Source organism: Brachyhypopomus gauderio, unplaced genomic scaffold (assembly GCF_052324685.1).
Source record: "Brachyhypopomus gauderio isolate BG-103 unplaced genomic scaffold, BGAUD_0.2 sc40, whole genome shotgun sequence".
NCBI classification, from domain to species: Eukaryota; Metazoa; Chordata; class Actinopteri; order Gymnotiformes; family Hypopomidae; genus Brachyhypopomus; species Brachyhypopomus gauderio.
The window spans coordinates 474,962-500,412 of record NW_027506868.1 but is presented as its reverse complement, the minus strand read 5'-3'; the positions used below and the strand labels follow the sequence as shown (position 1 = coordinate 500,412).

The 25,451-nt window shown below is 41.1% G+C and overlaps 2 protein-coding genes across 7 annotated transcripts; one reads left to right on the top strand and one right to left on the bottom strand.

The window, feature by feature from the left end:
* The first annotated feature begins 1,291 nt into the window (after positions 1 to 1,291).
* htr1fa (5-hydroxytryptamine (serotonin) receptor 1Fa) lies at positions 1,292 to 15,571 on the top strand. Of its 2 annotated transcripts, XM_076985466.1 has the most exons (3): positions 1,292 to 1,456; positions 13,117 to 13,315; positions 14,375 to 15,571. In XM_076985466.1, exons 2-3 carry the CDS (start codon positions 13,297 to 13,299, stop codon positions 15,478 to 15,480), a joined length of 1,125 nt encoding a protein of 374 aa, XP_076841581.1. In that variant the 5' UTR covers positions 1,292 to 1,456; positions 13,117 to 13,296; the 3' UTR covers positions 15,481 to 15,571. The 2 variants fall into 2 exon arrangements, with proteins under 2 accessions (XP_076841581.1, XP_076841582.1); XM_076985467.1 differs by lacking the exon at positions 13,117 to 13,315.
* Positions 15,572 to 17,965: 2,394 nt separating this feature from the next.
* Positions 17,966 to 25,443, bottom strand: LOC143485787 (uncharacterized). 5 transcript variants are annotated; one of them, XM_076985358.1, is made up of 9 exons: positions 25,313 to 25,443; positions 22,556 to 22,803; positions 22,270 to 22,384; positions 20,826 to 20,914; positions 20,448 to 20,645; positions 20,135 to 20,272; positions 19,690 to 19,779; positions 19,455 to 19,601; positions 17,966 to 19,314 (listed from the first exon to the last, which is right to left on the bottom strand). In XM_076985358.1, exons 2-9 carry the CDS (start codon positions 22,793 to 22,795, stop codon positions 19,186 to 19,188), a joined length of 1,146 nt encoding a protein of 381 aa, XP_076841473.1. In that variant the 5' UTR covers positions 22,796 to 22,803; positions 25,313 to 25,443; the 3' UTR covers positions 17,966 to 19,185. The 5 variants fall into 5 exon arrangements, with proteins under 5 accessions (XP_076841473.1, XP_076841472.1, XP_076841471.1 ...); XM_076985357.1 differs by lacking the exon at positions 25,313 to 25,443 and adding an exon at positions 24,587 to 25,182; XM_076985356.1 differs by lacking the exon at positions 25,313 to 25,443 and adding an exon at positions 24,595 to 25,182.
* Positions 25,444 to 25,451: the final 8 nt, after the last annotated feature.

The window sequence follows — 25,451 nt, the reverse complement described above, 5'->3', positions numbered from 1 at the left end:
GTTTAATAGAAGAATAGAATAGAAATAGAAAGCCTTCGTTGTCATTATACACAGCATACACAGTATACATAGTATGACGAGATTGAAAAACTGCCCCTTAAAAGTGCACACAGCGCAATATGTAAACATAGAATTGACTAAAAACTAGAGACTTGCTAATAAAAACTAGTGTGCAAAGAAAAAAGCGCTATTGTGCAAAAGGATTTTCAAACACACCCACACTCAAACAGACAACAGATAAAGCAGACAATCAACAATCACAGTTTGTGCAGATTCCCATTTAGTGTTGTGATGGCTTTTGGAAAGAAACTATCCGAGTCTGTTCGTTTTGGCCGGTATGGACCAGTAGTAGTGTCTGCCAGAAGGCAACAGGTTGAAAAGGTTAACACTTCTTTGTTCTGATCCTTGTGCTCCATAGCTGTTGTCTTTAACCCTCCTAGTATGAATGTTTACTTCAGTGTTCAACCTGACATCAGTGCTTATGTTTATTACTGCATGTGTTTATGCGTATGTTTGACTTTTCATTTAATTGAATGAACACAGTACTGCACTATTGTTTGTTTGTTTCGATTTTGGGATTTTATTGAGAGATTGTTTCTCAGCACTGTAGTAGGAGTGGTCACAGAGCCGCTGTACAATTTAAATCAAATAAAATATTTATTTAAAATTTTAAAAATTAGAACTATATCATAAGTTGACTTTGCAACCATCTGGAGACTTGACATTTTGGGATGGAAGGTTTCCCTTATCTCTAGACACACCATTGTGTCACCATTAGACACACCAACACATCACTCACCAGCTTTCCACTGCAACGCCACTGGTGACTGCTGTGTTGAGAACAGCACACCACCCAGTCAGCAGTGATCTTGTGCTTATGGACTTCTAATGAATCAGTGGGTATCCATGCAAGGCAGTAGCTGTAATAAAGAGGGCGATGAGTGCACTCCAAAATATTTTTTACTCAGCACTAGGCCTGCATGCTTAGTAAAACATATTTTTATAGGTCCTCAAAATTATTCAATCAGGCTTCATAACAATCTTATTTTGTAAAGGGTGGAAAGGTGCATGAGAGAGAGAGAGAGAGAGAGAGAGAGAGAGAGAGAGAGAGAGAGAGAGAGAGAGAGAGAGAGAGAGAGAGAGAGAACTCTCCACATAGATGTGAGGTGCGACACGGATTGAGATCGTAATCTAGTAAATAATCAAAAGATTGTAATTGAGCACTTTGCCAAAAACAAAGCAAATCGAAATTCATCAAAAGTTCACTCAAGCGCATACTTGATTGCGCAGCTGCACGCGCGTCTGCGCAACTGCACGCGCGTCTGCGCAGCTCACGCGACCACAGCAAGGTAGCGGAAATTCATTTTTCCTCATCTTTAAATAGACGGACGCAACACCATCAAACTGGTCAGGCATTCCAGTGAGCACATACTGGTTTAACAGACACCATGAACACGTGAGTATTTGTTGAAGTAGTTTGTTTTAAAATGATTGCGTACGTTTTGCAACGTGAATAATTTCAGCGGCACTTTTAACATTGTTGTACACTGCTCCACCATGGCCGCCTTTCAAATAAGGGATTATGAACAGAGACTTACTCTTTTATTTTTAATTATGCTGCTTTGCCTTTTTTGCAGAATTTCGTATTTTGGAAAGGCATATCGCAGTGGTATCATTTTACAGTCTATTTTAGTGTTCGAAACACACACGCAGGAAACTAAAAGTCATTTAATAGTTTATGTCATGTTAGGTTCACGCAGTTCAATTTCACCTGCACTATGTTCAATGGGTCATCCACTGCGATTTGTTTCATGACCACTCGCTTGGTCACCGCTACGTCCTACGTGTAGAATATGTCTTTAAGATCGAATATGTCGTTTTTGTACATCTTCGGTACTGCTTGGTTTACTCATTTACTCAGTTACTACCCAGTGTCCAGAGAGAAACATGATGCTGGTGCTCATCTCTGACAGTACCTGTAGAAAACAGCTCACTGTCAACAACTAACGAAAGATTTCTTATTAAGTGAAATAAATGACATTGTTAAAAGGTTTTTGTTTCCTACAGCTTAAGTATTCTGGTAACAATCTTGTAATCTCCTTTTTTGATGACATTTTATTCCGTTTTTTCGTGTACTCTATTGTATATATGCTTTATCAATTAAGTACAGCCCCGGTTCTGGACTGCTTTGCTTGGGGGGGCAGTAAAACATAATGAGGGGGCATGTTGATAGTCATGTTTATGAAGCCAGAAATATATTCAAGGCTTGATTTGTGCATGAATGATGACTATTGATACTGGCTTAAAGTGATGTATTAGGTAAAGAAATAAAAATGCACATTTTCAAACTTAAAACACAATGATTAAAAAATACATGTTGATTATGTAAATGCAGAACAAAGATTATCTAATTGTATTTCATTTCAATACTGCCATTACTAATAGAACAACTCTATTTCTTGAAAGGCTGACAAATGTACCTATACACAGACTGAGAATATTCAAACATGGAAATAGGAATGAGTGAGAATATTTATATTACTGGGAAATTAAAATATAAAGAAAACAAAAGAATACAAATTCTGTTATAAAAGGGAGTATTCGTCACATTTCTATTTTGAAAAAGAAAAATATATGAAAGTACATAAAATAAGAAATCTATCTACTGCACTTTAATGGTAAAAAATCTGGTAAAGTATTGAAGTTTTTATTGATGTTATGAAACGTACTGGTACAATGCGGTATTTATGCACAGTATAACAATACTGGCTGTGATGGCGAGGAATCGTTTAAACCAGGGATGTCAAAGTCAAAAACACAGAGGGCCAAAAAAACAAATTTGCTACAAGCCGAGGGCCGGACTGGTTCAATGTTTATTAAAACATATTGAAATGATTGCACATAGCCTATTGAACCAAGACCTAACACAGTGTATATTATTTAATGTTTAAATGAATAAAGCACTATTTTCTTATGGATCTGTCAGTAATTTCAAGTGAAAACATTTTTCAACAGGCAAACAGATAAAAGCAAACTTCCTTCAAAGAAAAATCACATGAAGACACACAGGTTTACCTTTTACCTCCGTGAACATGTACTCTGCCTCCCACCTGGCTTGAAACCCGTTCTCAGTGTCCACCTTACGTTTAGTCATTTTTGAGATGGGGGATAGCTGAACGTTGATGTCTGCTCTGACTGCTGATTTAGGTTTATACTTTCGCGAGTGACCATAGTGCGCGACTCCGAATTTTAATGTTGCTTTGTGTTGCAGGTTTGAAAAGTGCTGCAATTTAGGCTAAAGTACTTGAAAATGTTTTAAACTGCAACTACTTCGTTTCACAACAAATATCTGTCTGACTGAACAGTTCTCTTGTATTACGTTGTAATTCCAGGACGAAACATGAGAGAACGTGAAGACGTTAAGATTGGGGGAAAATAAACAACCAATAAATAATGTGAATAAAAAGCGAATTATTTCGAGTATATGTATAAATATTTAACATATTTAAGTTTAACGTGCTGGAAAATATTGAAATGGACCTTTAAAGTGACGTACAAGTGCTTGAATTCCACCTTATAAAGGTGTATGAACCCTGCAAACATGACTTTGTTCATTGCGCTGGCGGAGCCACTGCGATTACGTCATTTTCGCCGCGCGGACCCTCGCGACGCTTCGCGCTGCAGTGACTTCGCGGGCTACCGTTGCATTGTGGGGAATGTAGTGTGGGGAATTTGTGCGTACAAAACACCATCGGGCGGCTGTGGCCTGCGGGCCGGTTCTAATAGTAATTCAATATCATCCAGGGGGCCATAGATAATCAATTCGCGGGTCGGATCTGGCTCGCGGGCCTTGACTTTGACATATGTGGTTTAAACCATGAGCCGCGACGGCTTGCACGGGGGAAAGAGCAGCCTCGCGCGCTGTCGTGCACCTCTCGAATTTTGTAACTTCGCGTGCGCCGCGCCTCAGCGCAATGAACAATGTCATGTTTGCCGGGTTCATACACCTATACAAGGTGGAATTAAAGCACTTGTACCTCACTTTAAAGGTCCAGTTCAATATTTCTCAGCACGTTAAACTTAATTAAGTTAAATATTTATACATATACTCAAAATAATTCGCTTTTTTAATCACTTTCAAAACGCCCAATCTTAACGTCTTCACGTTCTCTCATGTTTCGTCCTGGAATTACAAGAGGCTCGTATTTGTTAACCTAAGACAAGAACTGTTCATTCAGACAGATATTTGTTGTGAAACGAAGTAGTTACAATTTCAACATTTTCAAGTACTTTAGCCTAAATTCCAGCACTTTTCAAATCTGAAAAAGCAACATTAAAATTCGTCAGGTAAATGTTCATTCCCCTGTTTTTTATTACCACACATCGTTTCGGACCACACTGCGCGGCAAGTATTTAAACGCTTCCGCCGTTCGCGCAGGTTTAGGAGAACCAAATTAGCCTAACCGCTAACGGCTAATAAAATAATTTAAGCAACACCTATGTAAGAGGTGAGTAACATTAAAGCAACGAAAAACCACAGTTAAGCAAATATTACCATGTGGAAGTCAGTTTAAACTCAGAAGAGTGTTTACCAGTATACCTGTCTTTCACTCACACTAACAGAACATATACTGCCGAACTGAACCGTTTGGGGCGGTCTGCCGATTTTTATATGACTCAAAGAGCCAATCAGGAATAAGCAAGGAAATATCTTCACGCTGTAAAGCAAAATGCATTTTTGTGATTGGTTCAGAGATAATAAAAAAAGCCGTTGCTTGCATTGTGCTTGGGGGGGCAAAGACACAATTTGGGGGGGCAATGCCCCCCTCTGCCCCCCCCTAGCGCCGGCCCTGATTAAGTAGCATTTGCTTTTGATTGCATTATTATTATTTTATTATTGCAATTAATTAAATGAAAGTAGACAATTTAATAAAAAATGGCAAAACCTTGACCAAATAAATCATATTTGTTCAAATCCTATGTGCAGTTCATTAGGCTACAGGTAGAGCTACAAAGAAATCTCTTAAACTTGCTAGACACGAAAAGCACCGAAAAGCACCAAATGACGCGAAAGCACCAAATGACGCTACACGTGGCTTAAATAACAGAGAGAGTAAGAGAAATACCCTTTCCTTCCTTCTCCGGTGCCATTTCTTCGTCTTTTGTCGTGACAAGTCACATATGGCTGGCCATTTACCCAGACAATCAGTAACCAAACATGCAACTATCGAACGAAACGCAAACAAGTCTGACAATGTGGCATAAAACATATCACGTTTCATCGCTTATTTTACATTTTTACGATACATTGTGAATTTCTGAAATATCTACTGATACACTAATACACTGAAATACAGTGTGCCATCTAATACATACATGGCACATTGAAGACATGCAAATTAAGATGTGACAAAAGTAAATTACACTATGCAAATTGCTTGGAGTTAGTCGTTAGATATGTCAATAGAATATGTAAATCAAATCAAATATGTTAATCAGGTCAATCAAACCAAAATCATCTCTTGGATAAAACGATTTTGTTTCTCATTATGGTATGGCAACCTGAACAGCTCTCTGAAGAGTCTATCGTCCAACATATTCTTGTAGGTTTAAGCGTAGCTAAACAAGGCTACCTAATTATTGGTTATATAATTATGCTAATGATTTCGTTTGTAATTTAGGCCTTTTTCATTAGAAATTGGTTGCAACATTAATTTCTCTTCAAATGTATTAATTTTGAGTATGCAAATTTCTTATAACAACTTATCATTGTTTCATGAGTTCAAAATGAGCTTCCTGCTTCCTAATAATGTCCCTGATTCCTAAGTAGGGCCTATTGTGTCTCTCTGGCATCTCTATTCCTGGCCAGATTAAAGCATCACTGTTTAACATGTATAGAAAAGTTGTCATATACTGCACTGCACATAATCTATGTTGCTGTGTCTGCTTGTTGGTTGTCCTAGGCTGATGTGAGATGTCTTTGGCAAGAAGAGTCAGACACAATAACATAGATGATGTCAGGGCCGGAGTGGGCAACTTTTTCAGCCAGGGAGTTTCATGCCCAAATCCGGCCCAGACTTATTTCTCCCTCCCAATCGGCCCAAACTAGAGATTGACATGAGCTGGCCCATCGGGAATCCTTCCAAATCTCCTGATTATCCACTCCGGCTCTGGATGATGTGTACTCCAGTGTACAGTACAAGTTCTTGATAACTATTCTAAACAATGTGTAGGCAGCTTTGTAATTTTGCCCTTACAGTGTACAAGCACACTTGACAGTCCATTTAGATTTGTTATACAACAGTATTATTTGGTCATGACCATCTTTCAATGTGAAACAATATAAAAGTTTCACAAGCAAAAAAAAATTTGTGTTCCTCATAGATAATCATTCATTTGTTTGCATTTGTTTGTCTGAAAATCTATTTTACAAGAAAAATAATAAATAGTATCAATTCACAGCTAGGCTGTCAGTAAATGTATCACATGTAAAAAATTTGATATCATTAGAGACTGCTGACACATTTACCATTTTGCTCTATGTATCTAGGTTATTTTATTGTGTGTGTCTAGCTGGTTGAAACTCTCTCTGTAGTGATATCGTGGACACTAATCTTTGAGCTTCAGACTTTAATAAAGTGAATGATCTTTTGGTGGCTGCATTTCCAAGTGTATATGGCACACCTACTGAGACAGGAAACAGGGGTAAAAGTAGTGGTCTGTTTTGTTACAGGTTTTGATATAAAAAAAAATGGTAACTTGTAGCTACTTTGAATCAAACAAATGGGTCCATTTCATATCCTGTCATACCATTACACTTCCAGAGCTGTGCGACATATGAAACATAATGCAGATTTGCCTATAAAAGGAGGAATTACAATTCTAGTGATTTGTTTTCAGCAATAATGTAGAGAATCAAAACATATCCTGGCAGGTTAATTGCACTGAGAAAAGGTGACTCAGCTCAAGTTCCCTCATGCCTTACATGCATTCAGTAAGAGAACAGACATAACTGAGACTTTAAAAGACAACGACTCTGAACCTCTCCTCTTAAGTTTTCAAGCACATTTTAAACTTCATATATTTCCATCATGTTCTATATCGAAGACCCAAAAAGAGCCTAATTTAGTCACACATAGGACCACTTCAACCCGTCATTCATTCAGTGCATTGCACATTTCTAGCTAAACAAATTCAACATAAGCATCAGCCAACTGACTGCATATTGAGAGTGATCTCTGCCCTAAATGACTGTCAGAACAGATGTGTATTGTGCACAGCATGATGAAGAAATTCCTGCTGTGTCGATATCCCTTGTCTCACAAGCAGATCTTCACATCATCCCTGCACAGGCTGGATAATCTTAATGCTGTGGACAAGCTGTTTATAATATAGCTGTTGTAATTTCAGCTGTGAGATCAGCTGCCATATTAAAGCTCTTAGATTTATAACACTGCACTTTGTATTAAGATAATGCATATATTCAGTTTTATAGCCCAGTTGACTCTGTTTCTTTCCAAGGATTCCATTGATTTGCTTTTACACCTTGTGCTTCAATTTCCTAATTATTCATGCTCTGACATGTTGAAGCTTCAAATTTCTTACTGCCTCTATTTACAATATATAAAAGTATTGCCATGAAAATGTCACTAAATTACCTCTCGTTAGAATTTTATTAGCACTTGCAGTGGAATTAAGTGTGCATTAAGTGCTTGGTTTAAAATAAACTGATCAAGCTTATTTTCATCAGATTCCACTGCAATCATCACACTTCATTTATTCTATAATTGAAGGACCGTAAGGTTTTACTCCAGCCTTAAAATACCAACCCAACCCCTAACTTAGCGAACAGCTATTACAGTTTCAGCTGTATTTGCACCTAAAAGGGTCATACCTGCGTTTTCAGTTTTTTTTAGATCTGCATATGTTTTGCATGTTTACTTGGCAAACTAGTCATATTTTTAAAATATGGAGAGATTTTTCAAGGAAACGCTGTTTCCCAAACAAACTGTGAATGGTGGCAAAAACCGTGGCATGTAAGCTCTGAGTGCATGATGAGTTTCATGGCGTCAGAGGTGTGAATCACCCACAGAGATTTAGATGTCAGGCAATTTCTTACCACTCAGCTGCACTGATGAAGCCTCTGGGATGAGTGGTGAAACGCCTTTAAGATTACACCACAAGGCCAGTCTCCTTGACTACTAGACTTTTCAGTGACCTGGATGTCTAAAAATCTTCATAAACAACCTCTGAACCAGTTCAAATCAATGAGTAATACATAGTGCATAACATACAGTGCATTGCCTGCAGTTTGTTGTCTGATGGAAGTGTATTGACCTATTTATGGCTTCTTACCTTTTTACATTACATTTTGACAACCACATACTAATTAGTCAATAGTCACTGTTGTGAAGGAATATTGATTGAAAAAACAGAAATACTTTAGAAGAAAAGACTTTTAAACCCAACAGTAATGTGCAAAGTGTAAAGAGGAGTGCATGAACACTGACGATGTGTTAGGAAGGTGAAACAGTGAACTTCTCTGTGCCTGAAGCTCCTAGTTCTTCATGATCTCTCAGTGTTAGCCTGTAGTCCTTCACCTTCATGATCTCTCAGTGTTAGCCTGTAGTCCTTCACCTTCATGATCTCTCAGTGTTAGCCTGTAGTCCTTCACCTTCATGATCTCTCAGTGTTAGCCTGTAGTCCTTCACCTTCATGATCTCTCAGTTTTAGCCTGTAGTCCTTCACCTTCCTGAAGGTACCTGTGCCTTGTCTGTTATATACAATGAAAAAATATATTACATTAGAAGAGCTGGACTGACTTCCAGATTGATTTGCATAGCAAATTTGTTTAAATTACTGTTTTATTTTTCTGAAAATGTAATAGTAATAAGGATGGTCCCAATGAAAATATAAGTTAATTCTAATTTAATTTTCCATTGCTTGCATTATTATTGGTATATTTTGTTTTTGGAAAGCGAGATTATATAATGTAGTTTAATGGATTTCTCTGCTTGAATATTTCCAGTTCATCAACTGAGTTCAATATTGCATTTATTTAGACAGTAACATGATTTCAAAGCCTTGAAAGCAGCCCTTGTGTTCAGCATGCTGAGAGCAAAGCAGGCACACTGACTCCTTTCCCTGTCTGAATCTGTCAGATACAGGACAATGCTGCTACACACAAACGCAGAGATCTATTTGTGAGCTAGCAAGCTGCTCTCAGAAAGAATTTGCATGAAAGGGAATAAAAAAGTGAAACAGGGGAAAGTGAATAAAAATGGAAAGATTGATGATCTACATCTACACCTCCCATTCTAGCCTTAACATGTCTGCTATAGAAAAGTTCAATTCAGCTGTAAATGTTTACAACTGAAAGTACGTGAATGATCTGGGTGTAAGATCAATACTATAAAGCATAAATCCTTCTACTGTAGCAGTATGTCTTCTTTAAAATATCTTGTTATGCCCCACAAATGGTTGATTCTTTACACCATATTTTATTTTAAAGGGAATGGTTATATTTAAAGGTGTCAGAAGATCTGGCTTTAAATGGTAAATGTACAATGTACTAATTGCCATGTATCTAAGAGCCTTAAGGATGAATAGCAACAGCAAGACTTTAATGTGTAAATGGAAGTTGAAAGAAATGGAGTCATTTTAGAGAACCCCAGTCTGCAGGGACTGTGTTAATCTAAAATGGTCATTCTATGGGAACCTGCCTTTGATCTGACTTAGTGGTAGTGGAAAGCCAGTCAGACTTAATATTTAATTCCTTATAGTATGCCTTCCTACACACCAAACAAAAAGCCATTGCTATGACAACCATTCCTTAAAAGTGGCAGAGGTGCAGTGATAAGTATGGCAGGTTTTACAGCAGTGATTTGTCCTGTGACGCTCTCACCTCTACCCTCATCCTCAGATCTCTCTCTCTGGAAGCTGTGTGCTGTACCTTGCGGTTCACAATGTGAAAATATTTTGCACATCATCTGTAGTCAGGTCACCTACAAAAGACTGGCAGAAGAAATCCTCCTGGAGGCAATTACTAAAGCATTGTGCTAGAATTCCACACAATGCATTATGAGGGTATGAATAGGCAAAGTATAAATTGGATCTAGATGTTTTCTGTGCTGCTTGATATAATGATTTAAACATACATTTAAATTCTTTCTCTGAAAGATCCATGTGGATATGGCCAAGAATAAGGGGAACATTTCTCTTCATTTGCGAGTGCCTAACTTTTCCAGGGCATGGGGATGACTGAGAAAAAACCTCAGATGATGGATTCTTTTGTGCTGTGACCTTTATCATTCTTTCAGAATACTGAGGTTTGAGGCAAAAATATTCATTATCACTTTGTGAAGCTCTGTTCTGCAGCTCAGACACTTTAGATGGTGAAGGGCACCAGTGGCATCACTGTGGAGACAAATCCAAGGACACCAGGTCCAGCTTCAATTAAACGATTTGTCAGTCCATGCACCCCTGGTTGGGACCAGCTGAAACTCACGTAACAAGCAAAACAAATCTGCAAAAGCTTTGTTTTCATGTAGGGCGAGTCTGACACTGCCTGGTAAACATGAAGGGCCAGAGTCTGATCAGACCTGGAGGAGAAGGTGCACAAGGTCTGAACAGCGTGTTTGTGAGAGAAGGTCTCGTAGGATAACGGCTCACATGAACGCACACTGCACATGAGCGTATCTGTGCACACAAGCGTACCTGTGCACACATCCCTGGTCAGGCTGCCAGTGCTTTCACTTTTTCACAAGTGATTTATTTCTTTTGATGAACATGTCAAATTCTATAAACATGTAGTGGTTGATGATACATGTTTGAAGAAGAAGCGTAGAAGCTGTGCTTCTACGTCACTAAGATTCCTGGAGGATCTGGCGTATCAAGGTCCTGGATGCACATGATATTGGTGAGGCAAGAATATGTAGATCATTCACTTCACTACAGGCTGCATGGTGGTGAGGCAGGGCAGCAGCTGGGCTTCATTCATGGCCATAAGGTAAACCACGCTCAGCTTCAGGCTTACCTGGAACTGTCTCCTGCAGTGGATTTGGGATCCCTCTACATCACAGTGGATTGCAGGAGTGATCCTTCAACATCACAGTGGATTGCAGGAGTGATCCTTCAACATCAGTGGATTGCAAGAGTGATCCTTCTACATCACAGTGGATTGCAGGAGTGATCCTTCTACATCACAGTGGATTGCAAGAGTGATCCTTTATGTGTAAAGAGTGAATTAACAAAGCATAGTCTCTGGCTCCCTCAATCTCTCTCTGTCGGTGATATACACACTACTGGGGCCTGATGATGCCTGTAAAGTTTTGGCTTGATGTGACTAATGGTTTCTGAGAACATCACAGTGGATTGCAGGAGTGATCCTCCTACATCACAGTGGATTGTGGGAGTGATCCTCCTACATCACAGTGGATTGTGGGAGTGATCCTCCTACATCACAGTGGATTGCAGGAGTGATCCTCCTACATCACAGTGGATTGCAGGAGTGATCCTCCTACATCACAGTGGATTGCAGGAGTGATCCTTCAACATCACAGTGGATTGCAGGAGTGATCCTTCAACATCAGTGGATTGCAAGAGTGATCCTTCTACATCACAGTGGATTGCGGGAGTGAACCTCCTACATCACAGTGGATTGCGGGAGTGATCCTCCTACATCACAGTGGATTGCAGGAGTGATCCTCCTACATCACAGTGGATTGCAGGAGTGATCCTTCTACATCACAGTGGATTGCAGGAGTGATCCTCCTACATCACAGTGGATTGGAGGAGTGATCCTCCTACATCACAGTGGATTGCAGGAGTGATCCTTTAACATCACAGTGGATTGCGGGAGTGATCCTTTAACATCACAGTGGATTGCGGGAGTGATCCTTTAACATCAAAGTGGATTGCGGGAGTGAACCTCCTACATCACAGTGGATTGCGGGAGTGATCCTTTAACATCACAGTGGATTGCGGGAGTGAACCTCCTACATCACAGTGGATTGCGGGAGTGTTCCTCCTACATCACAGTGGATTGCAGGAGTGAACCTCCTACATCACAGTGGATTGCAGGAGTGATCCTTCAACATCACAGTGGATTGCAGGAGTGATCCTTCAACATCAGTGGATTGCAAGAGTGATCCTTCTACATCACAGTGGATTGCAGGAGTGATCCTTCTACATCACAGTGGATTGCAGGAGTGATCCTTTAACATCACAGTGGATTGCGGGAGTGATCCTTTAACATCACAGTGGATTGCGGGAGTGATCCTTTAACATCAAAGTGGATTGCGGGAGTGAACCTCCTACATCACAGTGGATTGCGGGAGTGATCCTCCTACATCACAGTGGATTGCAGGAGTGAACCTCCTACATCACAGTGGATTGCAGGAGTGATCCTTCAACATCACAGTGGATTGCAGGAGTGATCCTTCAACATCAGTGGATTGCAAGAGTGATCCTTCTACATCACAGTGGATTGCAGGAGTGATCCTTCTACATCACAGTGGATTGCAGGAGTGATCCTTTAACATCACAGTGGATTGCGGGAGTGATCCTTTAACATCACAGTGGATTGCGGGAGTGAACCTCCTACATCACAGTGGATTGCGGGAGTGATCCTCCTACATCACAGTGGATTGCAGGAGTGATCCTTCTACATCACAGTGGATTGCAGGAGTGATCCTTTAACATCACAGTGGATTGCGGGAGTGAACCTCCTACATCACAGTGGATTGCGGGAGTGATCCTCCTACATCACAGTGGATTGCAGGAGTGAACTTCCTACATCACAGTGGATTGCAGGAGTGAACCTCCTACATCCCAGTGGATTGCGGGAGTGATCCTCCTACATCACAGTGGATTGCAGGAGTGATCCTCCTACATCACAGTGGATTGCAGGAGTGATCCTCCTACATCACAGTGGATTGTGGGAGTGATCCTCCTACATCACAGTGGATTGTGGGAGTGATCCTTCTACATCACAGTGGATTGTGCAGTGAAACGGAGTCACAGCTGTAATGCTCCCTTAGCTGCTTTGTTACTTGTGTTTGCGAGCATGATGAAACTGCAAACCTCAAACTAACTCAAACATCTCATTTTTTGCAGCTGCATTATTTCAGGTCTCTGAGGGCTGTCCTTGGCAACACAGCCCCAACTGACCTCCCGCCAGTGCTAACCGTCTCGCCTTGTGGCAGACGCTGGCCCACACCGCCGTGTTTGTTTTCTGTACAAAAGCAGATTAACACACCATTACAGCGACGCACACTAACCGAAGCTGGCAAATGAATGAGCCGCACGTGTGCAGGTACCGTCACACATCTAACATACCCCACACACCTGGCAGTGAGTTCATTTGTCCATCCTAATTACTGACATCAAGCATGATGCATTTATGGTACAACATTCACATTAAACAGTCCTGATAAAAGTAAAATCAACATTAATTTCTACTTTAAAAATAAAAATTTGTATTTTTGGAGTGGCATGGAGATTAGGAGCTTGTGTCATCCACAGTGTCTAAATCCATGCTCTGCTTAAGTACCTCACAGCAGGACTAACTAAAGGAGGTTGTCATGTGTACCCACAGCAGTAAGATCATAAACATGAGTCTAGAGTTAGTGGCTGGTTTTGCTGGGTTGCTCTAGTCTGTTTGCACATGAAACCAAAGACAGAAAAGTCTTCTTCCTGTATTGACAAATAATAGTAATGCATAAAATGATCAAAACTTGTGATCCTTGTGTTTTTTTCACCATACGGTTCACCCCTCCTGCGGTTCCCATGGCGCCGGCACCATCTGTCTTTGTTTTCATTTGGTCTTCGTACCCCTCTTGTGATTGTATTCCCTGCGTCTAATATTCTCCACCTGTGTTTTGGTAACCACGCGTCTCACCATGTTTAAATGTGTTTGTGACCTTGTCAAGACTCTTTTGTCTGTGTCCATTACGTAAGTATTTCTGGCTGCTGAACCAGTTTCAGCTCCAGTAATGACAACTGTGGTTTCCACATGTGTGATGATCTCTATACAACAGAGAACTACATAGTCCTGAAGAAAAACTTCATTATATGCACATCGCACGGCAACATTCACATCAGCTTGACTTGTTTGTGAATGTAGCTATGATTAACAATATTTGAATTCTTTGAACGCTCATGAAATATCCAACATTCTTTTATGAAAAGTCAAGGAACAGGACCCTGTAGGACTTCTGTTATATTGGGGTTTGACAGACGTCACAATGACCCCAGGTGGTTCTAGTGTTAAATGTTGCATCAGTAACAGTTCATCCATTAATGATACAAAACCATCTTCATGTTAAGTATTCTCTATAGTGTCCTTCACTCTGCCCTTTGTGTTCTAACCCAGGCATGGAGACCAACTGCACAGACCAGGTGTGCCCTGCTGATGGGTTTGGTAGAAGCTCTCCAGGTATGGTCCTCCTCTCCCTCACACTCTCTGTGCTGGCTGTACTCACCACGGCAATCAACGCTTTGGTCATCACCGCCATCATCGTCACTCGAAAGCTGCACCACCCTGCCAACTATCTCATAGGCTCCCTGGCGGTGACGGACCTGCTGGTGGCCATCTTGGTCATGCCCTTCAGCATCATTTACATTGTGAAGGAGACGTGGGTCATGGGCCAGGTGATGTGCAGCATCTGGCTCAGCGTGGATATCACCTGCTGCACGTGCTCCATCCTGCACCTGGCCGCCATCGCTGTGGACCGGTACCGCGCCATCACGGACGCCGTGGAGTACTCCAGGAAGAGGACATCCTTCCGGGCAGCGGTCATGATCATTGTGGTGTGGCTGTTGTCCATAGTTGTCTCCCTCCCACCACTCCTCTGGAGACAGCACAAAGAAAACGTGGAGGACCAGTGCCTCATCAAGCACGACCACATCGCCTTCATGCTCTACTCCACCTTGGGGGCCTTCTACATCCCCCTCATGCTCATCCTTATCCTTTACTACAAGATATACCGGGCTGCTCAAATCCTTTACCACAAAAGAGGTGTCAGCCACCTGAACAAGGCAGAGATGAACGGACACACGATCCCCAAGTGCTCCGATAGAGAACAACAGAGCCTGGATACCCTGAGCCCTCCAGAAAAGTCTCTGTCCGAACCCTCCACGGAAGGCGATCGGGTGCGGATCACTGCACGGAGCCCGAACGCCCAGCCGTGCAGGGACAGGTCACTCCGGAGACAGAGGGTGTCGAGCACGCGGGAGCGGAGGGCGGCCACCACGCTGGGCCTCATCCTTGGGGCCTTTGTCATCTGTTGGCTGCCCTTCTTCATTCAGGAAGTGATTGTTAACACCTGCTCTTCCTGTAGCCCCTCGAGTGAGATCGCCAACTTCTTAACCTGGCTAGGGTACCTCAACTCACTCATCAACCCCCTCATTTACACCATCTTTAACGAGGACTTCAAGAAGGCCTTTCAAAAGCTGGTGAAATGCCATAATTATTACTGATATGGAAAGTGGAATAATACTGCATTCAGTACAAATTGAAAATATTCATGTGAAAGGTTTAAAAAAATAATCTTAGAACACATGATGCAGGTGAATATTTTAAGGATTTAACTTTTTATGCTAGCACTATTATGCTATTACATCTGTATAAATATGTACATACCATATATCAGTGGGGAACCGTCAGGGCCCTCTACGCCCTCTCAGAGGGCCTAAAATATTCTTAAAACATTATATATATATATTATCCAATTTTTTAAATCTACTTACAGTTTGACAATCGCCATCTAAACAATTACAGAAATATAAGCAAATAAATTATTCACCCATGTCTATTCAATCTGTGTTGGAAGCTGTTAAGTGGAAGCCTGTGAGCCTGTGTCTCCCCCTATCAGGACTGTGATGCCCGCTGTTCCTTTACAGAGGGCCTAGCAGTTATAATTCAGCGCAACACCAGTTTCAAATGACAGTAAAATTGACCAATCATATCTTGCGTCTTAGTGGGCGGGCTTAACTGTATGATAATTTTGCCCGCTGTGGCGTCGTTAGCGTATCACCGCTAGCTAGTTTCGATTCATTCCTTTGATGCCCTCGTGCGCGTTGTTTACATATTCTTACCGAGGAACACGGAGCTGTGAACCGTATTTTGTTGGAACCTTATTTTGCTTAAGAAGTTATCTAGTTCAGATGTTATTGTTTATTGCGTTTTTAAAGCTGTACTGTAGTCTCAGTTTTTTAATTTTTTATTTATTGCAGTTAATTAGGAGAGGAAACAATTTTTTCCGGGGGGCGATGGGAGCGGACCCAGGTTTAATGGTCACGGATCGCTACTGCCATATATATATTATATCAGTAGCGAACCGTGACCATTATACCTTGGCCCGCTCCCATCCCCCCCGAAAAAAAATGTTTCCTCTCCTAATTAACTGCAATAAAAAACAATGTTTAATTGAGACGACAGTACAGGTTTAAAAACGCAACAAAATAAGGTTCAAAGCTCCGTGTTCCTGGGAAGCCGAATATGTAAACAACGCGCACGAGGGCATCAAAGGAATGAATCAAAACTAGCTAGCGGTAATGCGCTAACGACAGCTGGCGTCGCCACAGCGGGCGGAAATTATCATACAGTTAAGCCCGCCCACTAAGACGCAAGATATGATTGGTCAATTTTACTGTCATTTGAAACTGGTATTGCGCTGAATGATAACTGCCAGGCCCTCTGTAAATGAACAGCGGGCATCACAGTCCTGATAGGGGGAGACACAGGCTCACAGGCTTCCACTTAACCCCTCACATTCCAATACAGATTGAATAGACACGGTTGAATAATTTATTTGCTTATATTTTTGTAATTGTTTAGATGTCGATTGTCAAACTAAGTAGATAAAATAAAATGGGATAAATTATAATATATATATTTTAAGTTTTAAGAATATTTTAGGCCCTCTGAGAGGGCGTAGAGGGCCCTGACTGTTCCCCACTTATATATATATATATATATATATGTATGTAAATACTTCTATACTGTACATGTGAACATATATTGACATAGCTGGCTGAATAGTTGTTTTTGGTTGAGATCCCTCAAACATATTTGTAAAGATGTTGTTTGAAAATAATCAAATAATCATTTAGGGTAATAATGCAGATCAAAACATGCAGAACTCATTTGTTGCTGTATACACTGCAATGTACACAGACTGATAATCTTCTATATTCTACCATCTGCAGCAAAGCAAATTCAAAGAGTTTAACTGATACTCAGTGGTTAATTTTTTCATTAAATTATCAATTCGTAACTTCAAGTTGCAAGGATATTTGTATCACTAATTCCGATCAGTAATTATTGCTGCAACACTGAATGACATTCATGTGTTAGCAAAGATTGTGTACATTTCCAATTTTCATGCACATTATGCCATTGTATTGGACTATGGAGGAACAATACACAAACACACATATACACACACACTTCTCTGGAAGTGGATGTTAACTGAACTGTGTGCAAAAAGTTTTTCCAGTGGCTACAGGTCACTGTATTGCTTTCATTCAGAAAAAAAAAATCACATTTGCTTACAAAAAATAGACAATTAAAGCACGTTGGTTGCACTGGATGAGTGGCTGGTAAATGCCATAAATATAAATGAAATTGAGTTCAACAGTGACCTCGTCTGTATATAACAGGAACTGCAACGTACTAAATGTATTTAATGGAAAAAAAACTATTGAGATGTTATAAAAACAGAATTTTCTAGACAAACAGTGATGCTTTGGAGAAATGTTTTGCTTGATTAGCTACACTTGAGATAAGTCATTGAAGCCATTGGGATAAGCAGAGGACGTGTTAAAGCCCTGTAACTGGTGTTGTCCTCTTAGGTCAGTAAGGTGCTAGCACTACTGAGATTAAGGGTTTGATAGCCAGGATGCACACGTACTAGCATACTGATATATATGCATATCTGGAAAAGAGTGTCTTACAAATACTGAAAACATAAAATGGATCTTACACATACTTTATTTCTTGATTTTGCAAACTTATTTATCCATGACACAGTATTGCTCAAGAATAATATAAATTGGGTTCATGCAACTGAATAAGTGCATTACTAGTTTATGAAAGAGTTCACCTGCTATCATACCCCATTATACTACACCATATAAATGTTATGCATTGTTTTGTTGAGTCTACAAAACAGAATGCGGTGATGAATTACCATAATTTCCTGAACCCAGGATCATGTGGTCCAGAGGTGACTGGTATGTGCTCTCTTGCTTGTGTAGAAAGGCAGCGGCTGACCCAGAGTAGATATGCTACTCCCTACCTCTCCCATTCCAGCCTTTGCATATTACATGCAACACATCTCTCAACACATGCTTATTAACAGTGAAGATTATGAAATCAAGACTTCCCATCAGTAATATCTAGCCAGCTAGCAAATCATTTGGACAGACAATATAATATGATGCTATGTAACCCAAGATGTTGACATTCTGTATGAAGGACAGCTGATAGGTGTGAATCCCCTGTGAAGGTGAGTAGCTTGTCTAGTCACATTGACTCAGTGGAAGAACAGGCTTTGTATTCAGGCTCCCAAGTCCACATGCTAACAATTTTAGGCTATGGTAAACTGTTCCAGTAGATAAAAATGTCTTCCAGTAGGTAAAAATATGTTTTGCATAGCAATATTCAATCATGTATGACCTTTTACATAAATAAAAATAAAATATGATAATGTATAGAAATAGATTAAATCATCTGCCCAAATACTGTTGAAATCACTTTGTAACAAGTAAATATAACTTTATACTATAGAAGTTCAAATCCTAGCATCTTTACTAGGAAAACTGCTGGTAGAAAAAAACTTTGAAGATCGTATTGGCTAACACTACAACTTCAACTTCAACTTCAACTTCAACTTCAACTTCAACTTCAACTTCAACTTCAACTTCAACTTCAACTTCAACTTCAACTTCAACTTCAACTTGCTTTCAAGTGTGGCCTAACTATTTATAGGAATATAGATGCATAGTTATCTCCTAGGAAAGAAGGTAATTCTTTTTTAATTTTACTCTACGATTAACAGGGAAGCTGGCTGCAATCGTACTAGTGTCCTAATCGGTGTGCAAAGTAAAATGTAAACCTGTCAGAGACTGTGCAGTGCAGCTCAAAGCCCTAAAGTGTTCAAGTGACAGTTGGACCTTGGTTTAGTCTGTGCTGTTTGTCGACCAGTCATAAAACAAGTAGCTCACTTTGACATTTCTTGCAGATAGAAGGCTTTTCAGCTGTGACTTCTTCTCTGACTGCCCCATGTGGTCTACCACCCAGTTCAGCAGCTGCAAAAGCAACATTATTAAAACATGCACCCATAAAGCACCTACAGATCTGAAATGCAACAACATATCTAATAATGGAAATTGATGAAGCTTCAATTTCAAATAAAATAACTTCACAAAAACGAGGGAATAACGCTGACCTTTTCATCTGCGCCGCCAAAGTCCACCTTGTACCATTTAAAGATCTGACTTAGCTTCACTTCCCCTTTCACACCATCCACCATGCAACCATCTCTGCTCTCCAGAAAAGCCTCAGCAGCAGTGTGGAGCTGACCTTTGATGTCCTGCTGAGAGACGCAAGTGCTCAAAAATCCAAAATCCCAGAGTCTGTGCAACAAAGGACGATCCAAGCTCAAAAGTGAGCATGTGGCTCACCTGTGGGGTGTACACCTTAATTGGAGGGCAGCCCTTCACACCGTGGTTCAGTGCAAAGTGAATCAAAGGCTCTACTTCAGGAAGTGCGACCTAATGAGGTGTCAGAAAACACAGAGCTAGTTCACATGGGAATTACTGCCTCTTCAAAAATGTACAAATTTCATTAATTATTTAAACATTGTCTGAAAACTAAATGTCACTGCAGAGTTCCATGGGAGCACTGCTATTCTTTTGATTCCACTGCTTTAGTGCATTTTAACCAGCACATGCTACATGAAACTTTCTTGTCCCGGGCCCCAGCAAGACTGTCAACGGGCCTGATTGCAAATATAATTGTAAGATTGTTCCCAAAACTAAATCTATAGTTAAAAGTATATAAGGCAATACGACATTGGCAATAAGACTACAGTGAAAGCAGTGTGAAACAGATTAACAGTCATATCACCTGCAGCCGAGGATCGTTATTTGAGAAGGGCTTCAGAAGTTGGGTTACCCCTTTCCTGTTACCTCGCAACACTCCATTCTCGATGTCCTGCAGTGTGAACACCTCTCCTCCAATCAGGTAGCTCACATAGTTGAAAAACTGCAACAAGAGCTCAATTTTTATTTATCTAGTATTTAGCTTCTTTTTCCTGTCTACATGAAATATTAAGTAAGAACTGCAGTTCAACTTAACCAAAGGCAACCTTTGAAAAATGATTTTCACATGTGTCTGTTAGGATGTTGCTTTGAGAACAGCAGCCAGTATCTTGTCTTACCCGGTACCTCTGCCACATGGTCTTAGGGCAGCTGAGACGCAGGTTGCCGTGGATCACCAGGGCATTGTAGATGTTGATGAAGAAGGCCAGCTTCTCCTCTCCACTCAGAGATATCAGCTCTGCCCACTGCAGCTGAACAGTTAGCTCACAGTAGTGCTTGAACCACGGGCTCTCAGACATGGCCCTGTAATCCACGGACTGCACCAAGGGAGAAGAAGGAAGTTCAACAATCACACATGTGTAACACACAGAGTATGCATACCCCAACCTACCAAAACAACTCCATATGAACAAAGTCTGACAGTCAACCCGTTCATTAGACTACGGCCTTAGACAATTTAAATACTGCATGGTGGAACAAACTGGAGAAGGCAGTACCTTGCCATCAGTAGAAAGGTGGCCAGAGTACAGTTTCAGGATCACATTCCTCAGGGCCTCGGTTAGTTCAGACGCTGTGTGGGCCAACACTGGTGAACATCAAAATCGTTAAAATTGCTATTAAATACCATGTCCTTTGTGCAACCTATATTATTACATCGTTGTGTGAAAGTAGAAGAAACACCAAAGGTGTAGCCAATATACTGAGTTCAACTGTAGGAATACACTTGAATTACTGCATCTGGCCATAATACCTTCATTTCATAGCATGAAAAATGTTCATGATGATGTTCACCCAGAGAATGTACCAATATAAATCCCAAGATTAAAAATGGCCATTCACATGCAATTACATGCAGTAAAATGGCTCTGGAGTGCATATAGAGCAATATAACAGGAAACAGGAAAGTTCAATTTAAAAATATCTAGCACTGTGTAAAAGGTGTAAAAGCATGTATAACAGATAACTTCCTCCAAAACAAAACAAATGTCCTTCTTGATCCTAAAACTGATAGAATTAAACCATCTCAATTCATGTTAAATTTTGCTAACCCATCTGTCGCACCTGGTCACAGTCCTGAACTGTCCTTCAGTACACATATACATAGTAATATTTCTAAGATAGACTTCATCATAATAGAAAAAAATATGTAAAGACTGCTCTGTAATGTAATGTAATGCCCTGCTAACTGCACCTTAATGTAACTATTTGACCAAAATGAGCAGTTCCATATATGGAAGCAACAGGGTGTTGAATCCAAAGAACATGTGAAGAATGGAACTGAAGCATCATGCTTGTATTTTCATCAAAAACACCATGAAAAAACCACCAGAAAATGAAACCGTGGTTACACCTGGGTCTGATCAACAGAATAATGAATAAAGTTAACAAAGGGGAGGTACAGCAGTGGCAACCACAAAGACCTGACCTACACACACAAAATATGGACTGTGAGAAATACAGCCCACAACTGAGATACAAGATGCGTCAGGAGGAACAAGGAAACATTCAGGCCAAATAGTGTGAGATGCTAGTGTTTCATTTGAATTAAAACACATACACTACCAATACTAATAAGGTGTAGGTCAAATTGGCCCATTTAACTGCTATAGAAGGTGGAACCTGGAAATAAAGTAGGCAACATACCATAAATTAGTTAATGCAGGAAATGAATGGTAACAGGAAATAGTTGAATTGGTAAAAACTACATTTAAATATCTGCAGGTGACAGACACAGTGATTTTTCTTGCACCTTGACATCACAATACAAAATGACCATAGACAGAATACTTGGATTCACAACATGTGATTGATGCACATTCACAACAGAAAAATTATTGCCCAATTCTTCTGCAACGACATCACACAGACACTCATCAGGAACACTGCACTTCCAAATCATTGTTCCAAACATACTGTACAGGGTGTGTGTGATACACCAACCTCTTGCATTCCTTTGTCCAGACTCAGGGCTGATCTCTGCAGGTAATGGCGTGGTATCCGTGGGAACAGGCTCCTCCCTCACCATATGTACCAGCCGTTGAAGTGCTTTAGGGGACTGAAAACATGAAAAGTTACAATGCTATGTTTAACAAGGAGAGGTTTACACATTTTCTCATGCATTAGACTTGCCCCGTAATTGTGTACATGTGTGTTATTTGGTTTGGAAAATAGTTTGGAAATATTTTTAACATGATAAAGGTTATCTGTACATGTAAACATCACTCGCCAGGTTCTGAAGGTGTTCGTTTCTTCCCACATAGACGTTGTTAAAAAAGATCTGGGGCACGGTGCTGCTACCGGTCAGCTCCTGGAGTCGAGTCCTGAGAGCATCATCATGACCGACGTCTATGTCACACACGGGTAAACCTAAGGCCCCCAGAGCAGCTTTGGCCTGTAGGCAATGCGGGCATCCTGACACTGAGTAGACAGTCACGTGTCCCGCCACGCGGCTCTCAGAATTAGCCATCAAAACACCTGGAAAACGAAGAGAGAACCACAACAGTTATTACAGTTACAGCACTGTCCACCCAACACCAACGTGGAAACACTGTCCACCCAACACCAACGAGGAAACACTGTCCACCCAACACCAACGTGGAAACACTGTCCACCCAACACCAACGTGGAAACACTGTCCACCCAACACCAACGAGGAAACACTGTCCACCCAACACCAACGTGGAAACACTGTCCACCCAACACCAACGTGGAAACACTGTCCACCCAACACCAACGTGGAAACACTGTTCACCCAACACCAACGTGGAAACACTGTCCACCCAACACCAACGAGGAAACACTGTTCACCCAACACCAACGAGGAAACACTGTTCACCCAACACCAACGAGGAAACACTGTTCACCCAACACCAACGAGGAAACACTGTCCACCCAACACCAACGTGGAAACACTGTCCACCCAACACCAACGTGGAAACACTGTCCACCCAACACCAACGAGGAAACACCGTCCACCCAACACCAACGAGGAAACACCGTTCACCCAACACCAACGTGGAAACACTGTCCACCCAACACCAACGTGGAAACACTGTCCACCCAACACCAACGTGGAAACACTGTCCACCCAACACCAACGTGGAAACACTGTTCACCCAACACCAACGTGGAAACACTTCACCCAACACCAACGTGGAAACACTGTTCACCCAACATCAATGTGGAAACACTGTCCACCCAACACCAACGTGGAAACACTGTTCACCCAACACCAACGTGGAAACACTGTTCACCCAACACCAACGAGGAAACACTGTTCACCCAACACCAACGTGGAAACACTGTTCACCCAACACCAACGAGGAAACACTGTCCACCCAACACCAACGTGGAAACACTGTTCACCCAACACCAATGTGGAAACACTGTCCACCCAACACCAACGTGGAAACACTGTCCACCCAACACCAACGTGGAAACACTGTCCACCCAACACCAACGTGGAAACACTGTCCACCCAACACCAACGTGGAAACACTGTCCACCCAACACCAACGTGGAAACACTGTCCACCCAACACCAACGTGGAAACACTGTCCACCCAACACCAACGTGGAAACACTGTCCACCCAACACCAACGAGGAAACACTGTCCACCCAACACCAACGAGGAAACACTGTCCACCCAACACCAACGTGGAAACACTGTCCACCCAACACCAACGTGGAAACACTGTCCACCCAACACCAACGTGGAAACACTGTTCACCCAACATCAATGTGGAAACACTTCACCCAACACCAACGAGGAAGTACTGTTCACCCAACACCAAGGAGGAAACACTGTTCACCCAACACCAACGAGGAAACACTGTTCACCCAACACCAACGTGGAAACACTGTTCACCCAACATCAACGTGGAAACACTGTTCACTGAACACCAACGTGGTCGGACACGTTTTTGACAGGATCAGAGAACGAATCATTAATGATTAAAGTTACAGATTAACGAAATGAAACGCCTTCTAATGAAAAATCATAATGGTGCTGCAGATGAAACCTTCGGGCTCACATTACTGAGCCAGACGAGGTAATCGCTGACTTGCCTGCTTCATAAAACAGCTAATGAACCACAAAAGCTTTGCTGAAAGGCTTTGCCACAGGGTTGCACTGTTTACAATTTGCACACGTTTTAACTGAATGGCGACGGGCATGTCTGCAAGAAACGCGAGAGATCCTGCATGAATATCTAAATGCTTTAAATAAGTGGATGTAAATGGAGGGGTGACTAGGTACCTGCATACCTGTCAGTCCAATAGCTGCAGTGAATATATTCTCTCCATCACGGCTGAGTTGAGACACCAAGTGACACTTCGCAAGCTGAAATCAAAACTAGGGAGCCAAGACTGCGACTGCTCACTGCGGTAAATTAGGTATAGCTTTCGGGCCTGTTTCTGAATCTTAAATCAATTATATTTAACCCTGTCTTTGATCTACTACATTGTTCTTCAATAAATCGAGCCTCTCGTGTAGGTCGCTTTTCCTCAATAACGGCAACTGTATGTACCAGTTCGTCGTCTCACTTACACCCTTGCTCACTTTCCCTTGACACCTCCACTTGGGAAAATCCATACTGCGGAGGAATTAGCTGACAATTTAGCACCTTTAAAACCCCAGACTACTACACATTTTCTATTTCAGCAATATATAAAATAATAAATAAAACCTCACCTACGCACTATCTACCTTTCACGTGGGGTTTGCCAAGCAAATGTGAACAAAAAGGCTGTATAAACATTCAAACTGAGCAGCTCTCACGCTGTGCTTCCTGAACATTTTCAAAGGTCTCTGCTTGGGACTTTAGCACATCCGTGGTGCATAAACTGCGCAACCCTTCGAGTAATATATATATATATATATATATATATATATATATATATATATATATATATATATATATATATATATATATATATATATATATATATATATATATATATGAACGCGTCCCCTGGTACTTACGTCACTCGCTACCTTTCAAATTAAGAGTCCCTTGGCTAGCACTTTCCACGATGTACATCCTCCTCGTAACGACTGGGAGTGAACTTCAGCACTGAACACGGTTTTAACCTTGTGCTTGGAGCTGATTGTTGTAGGCAGT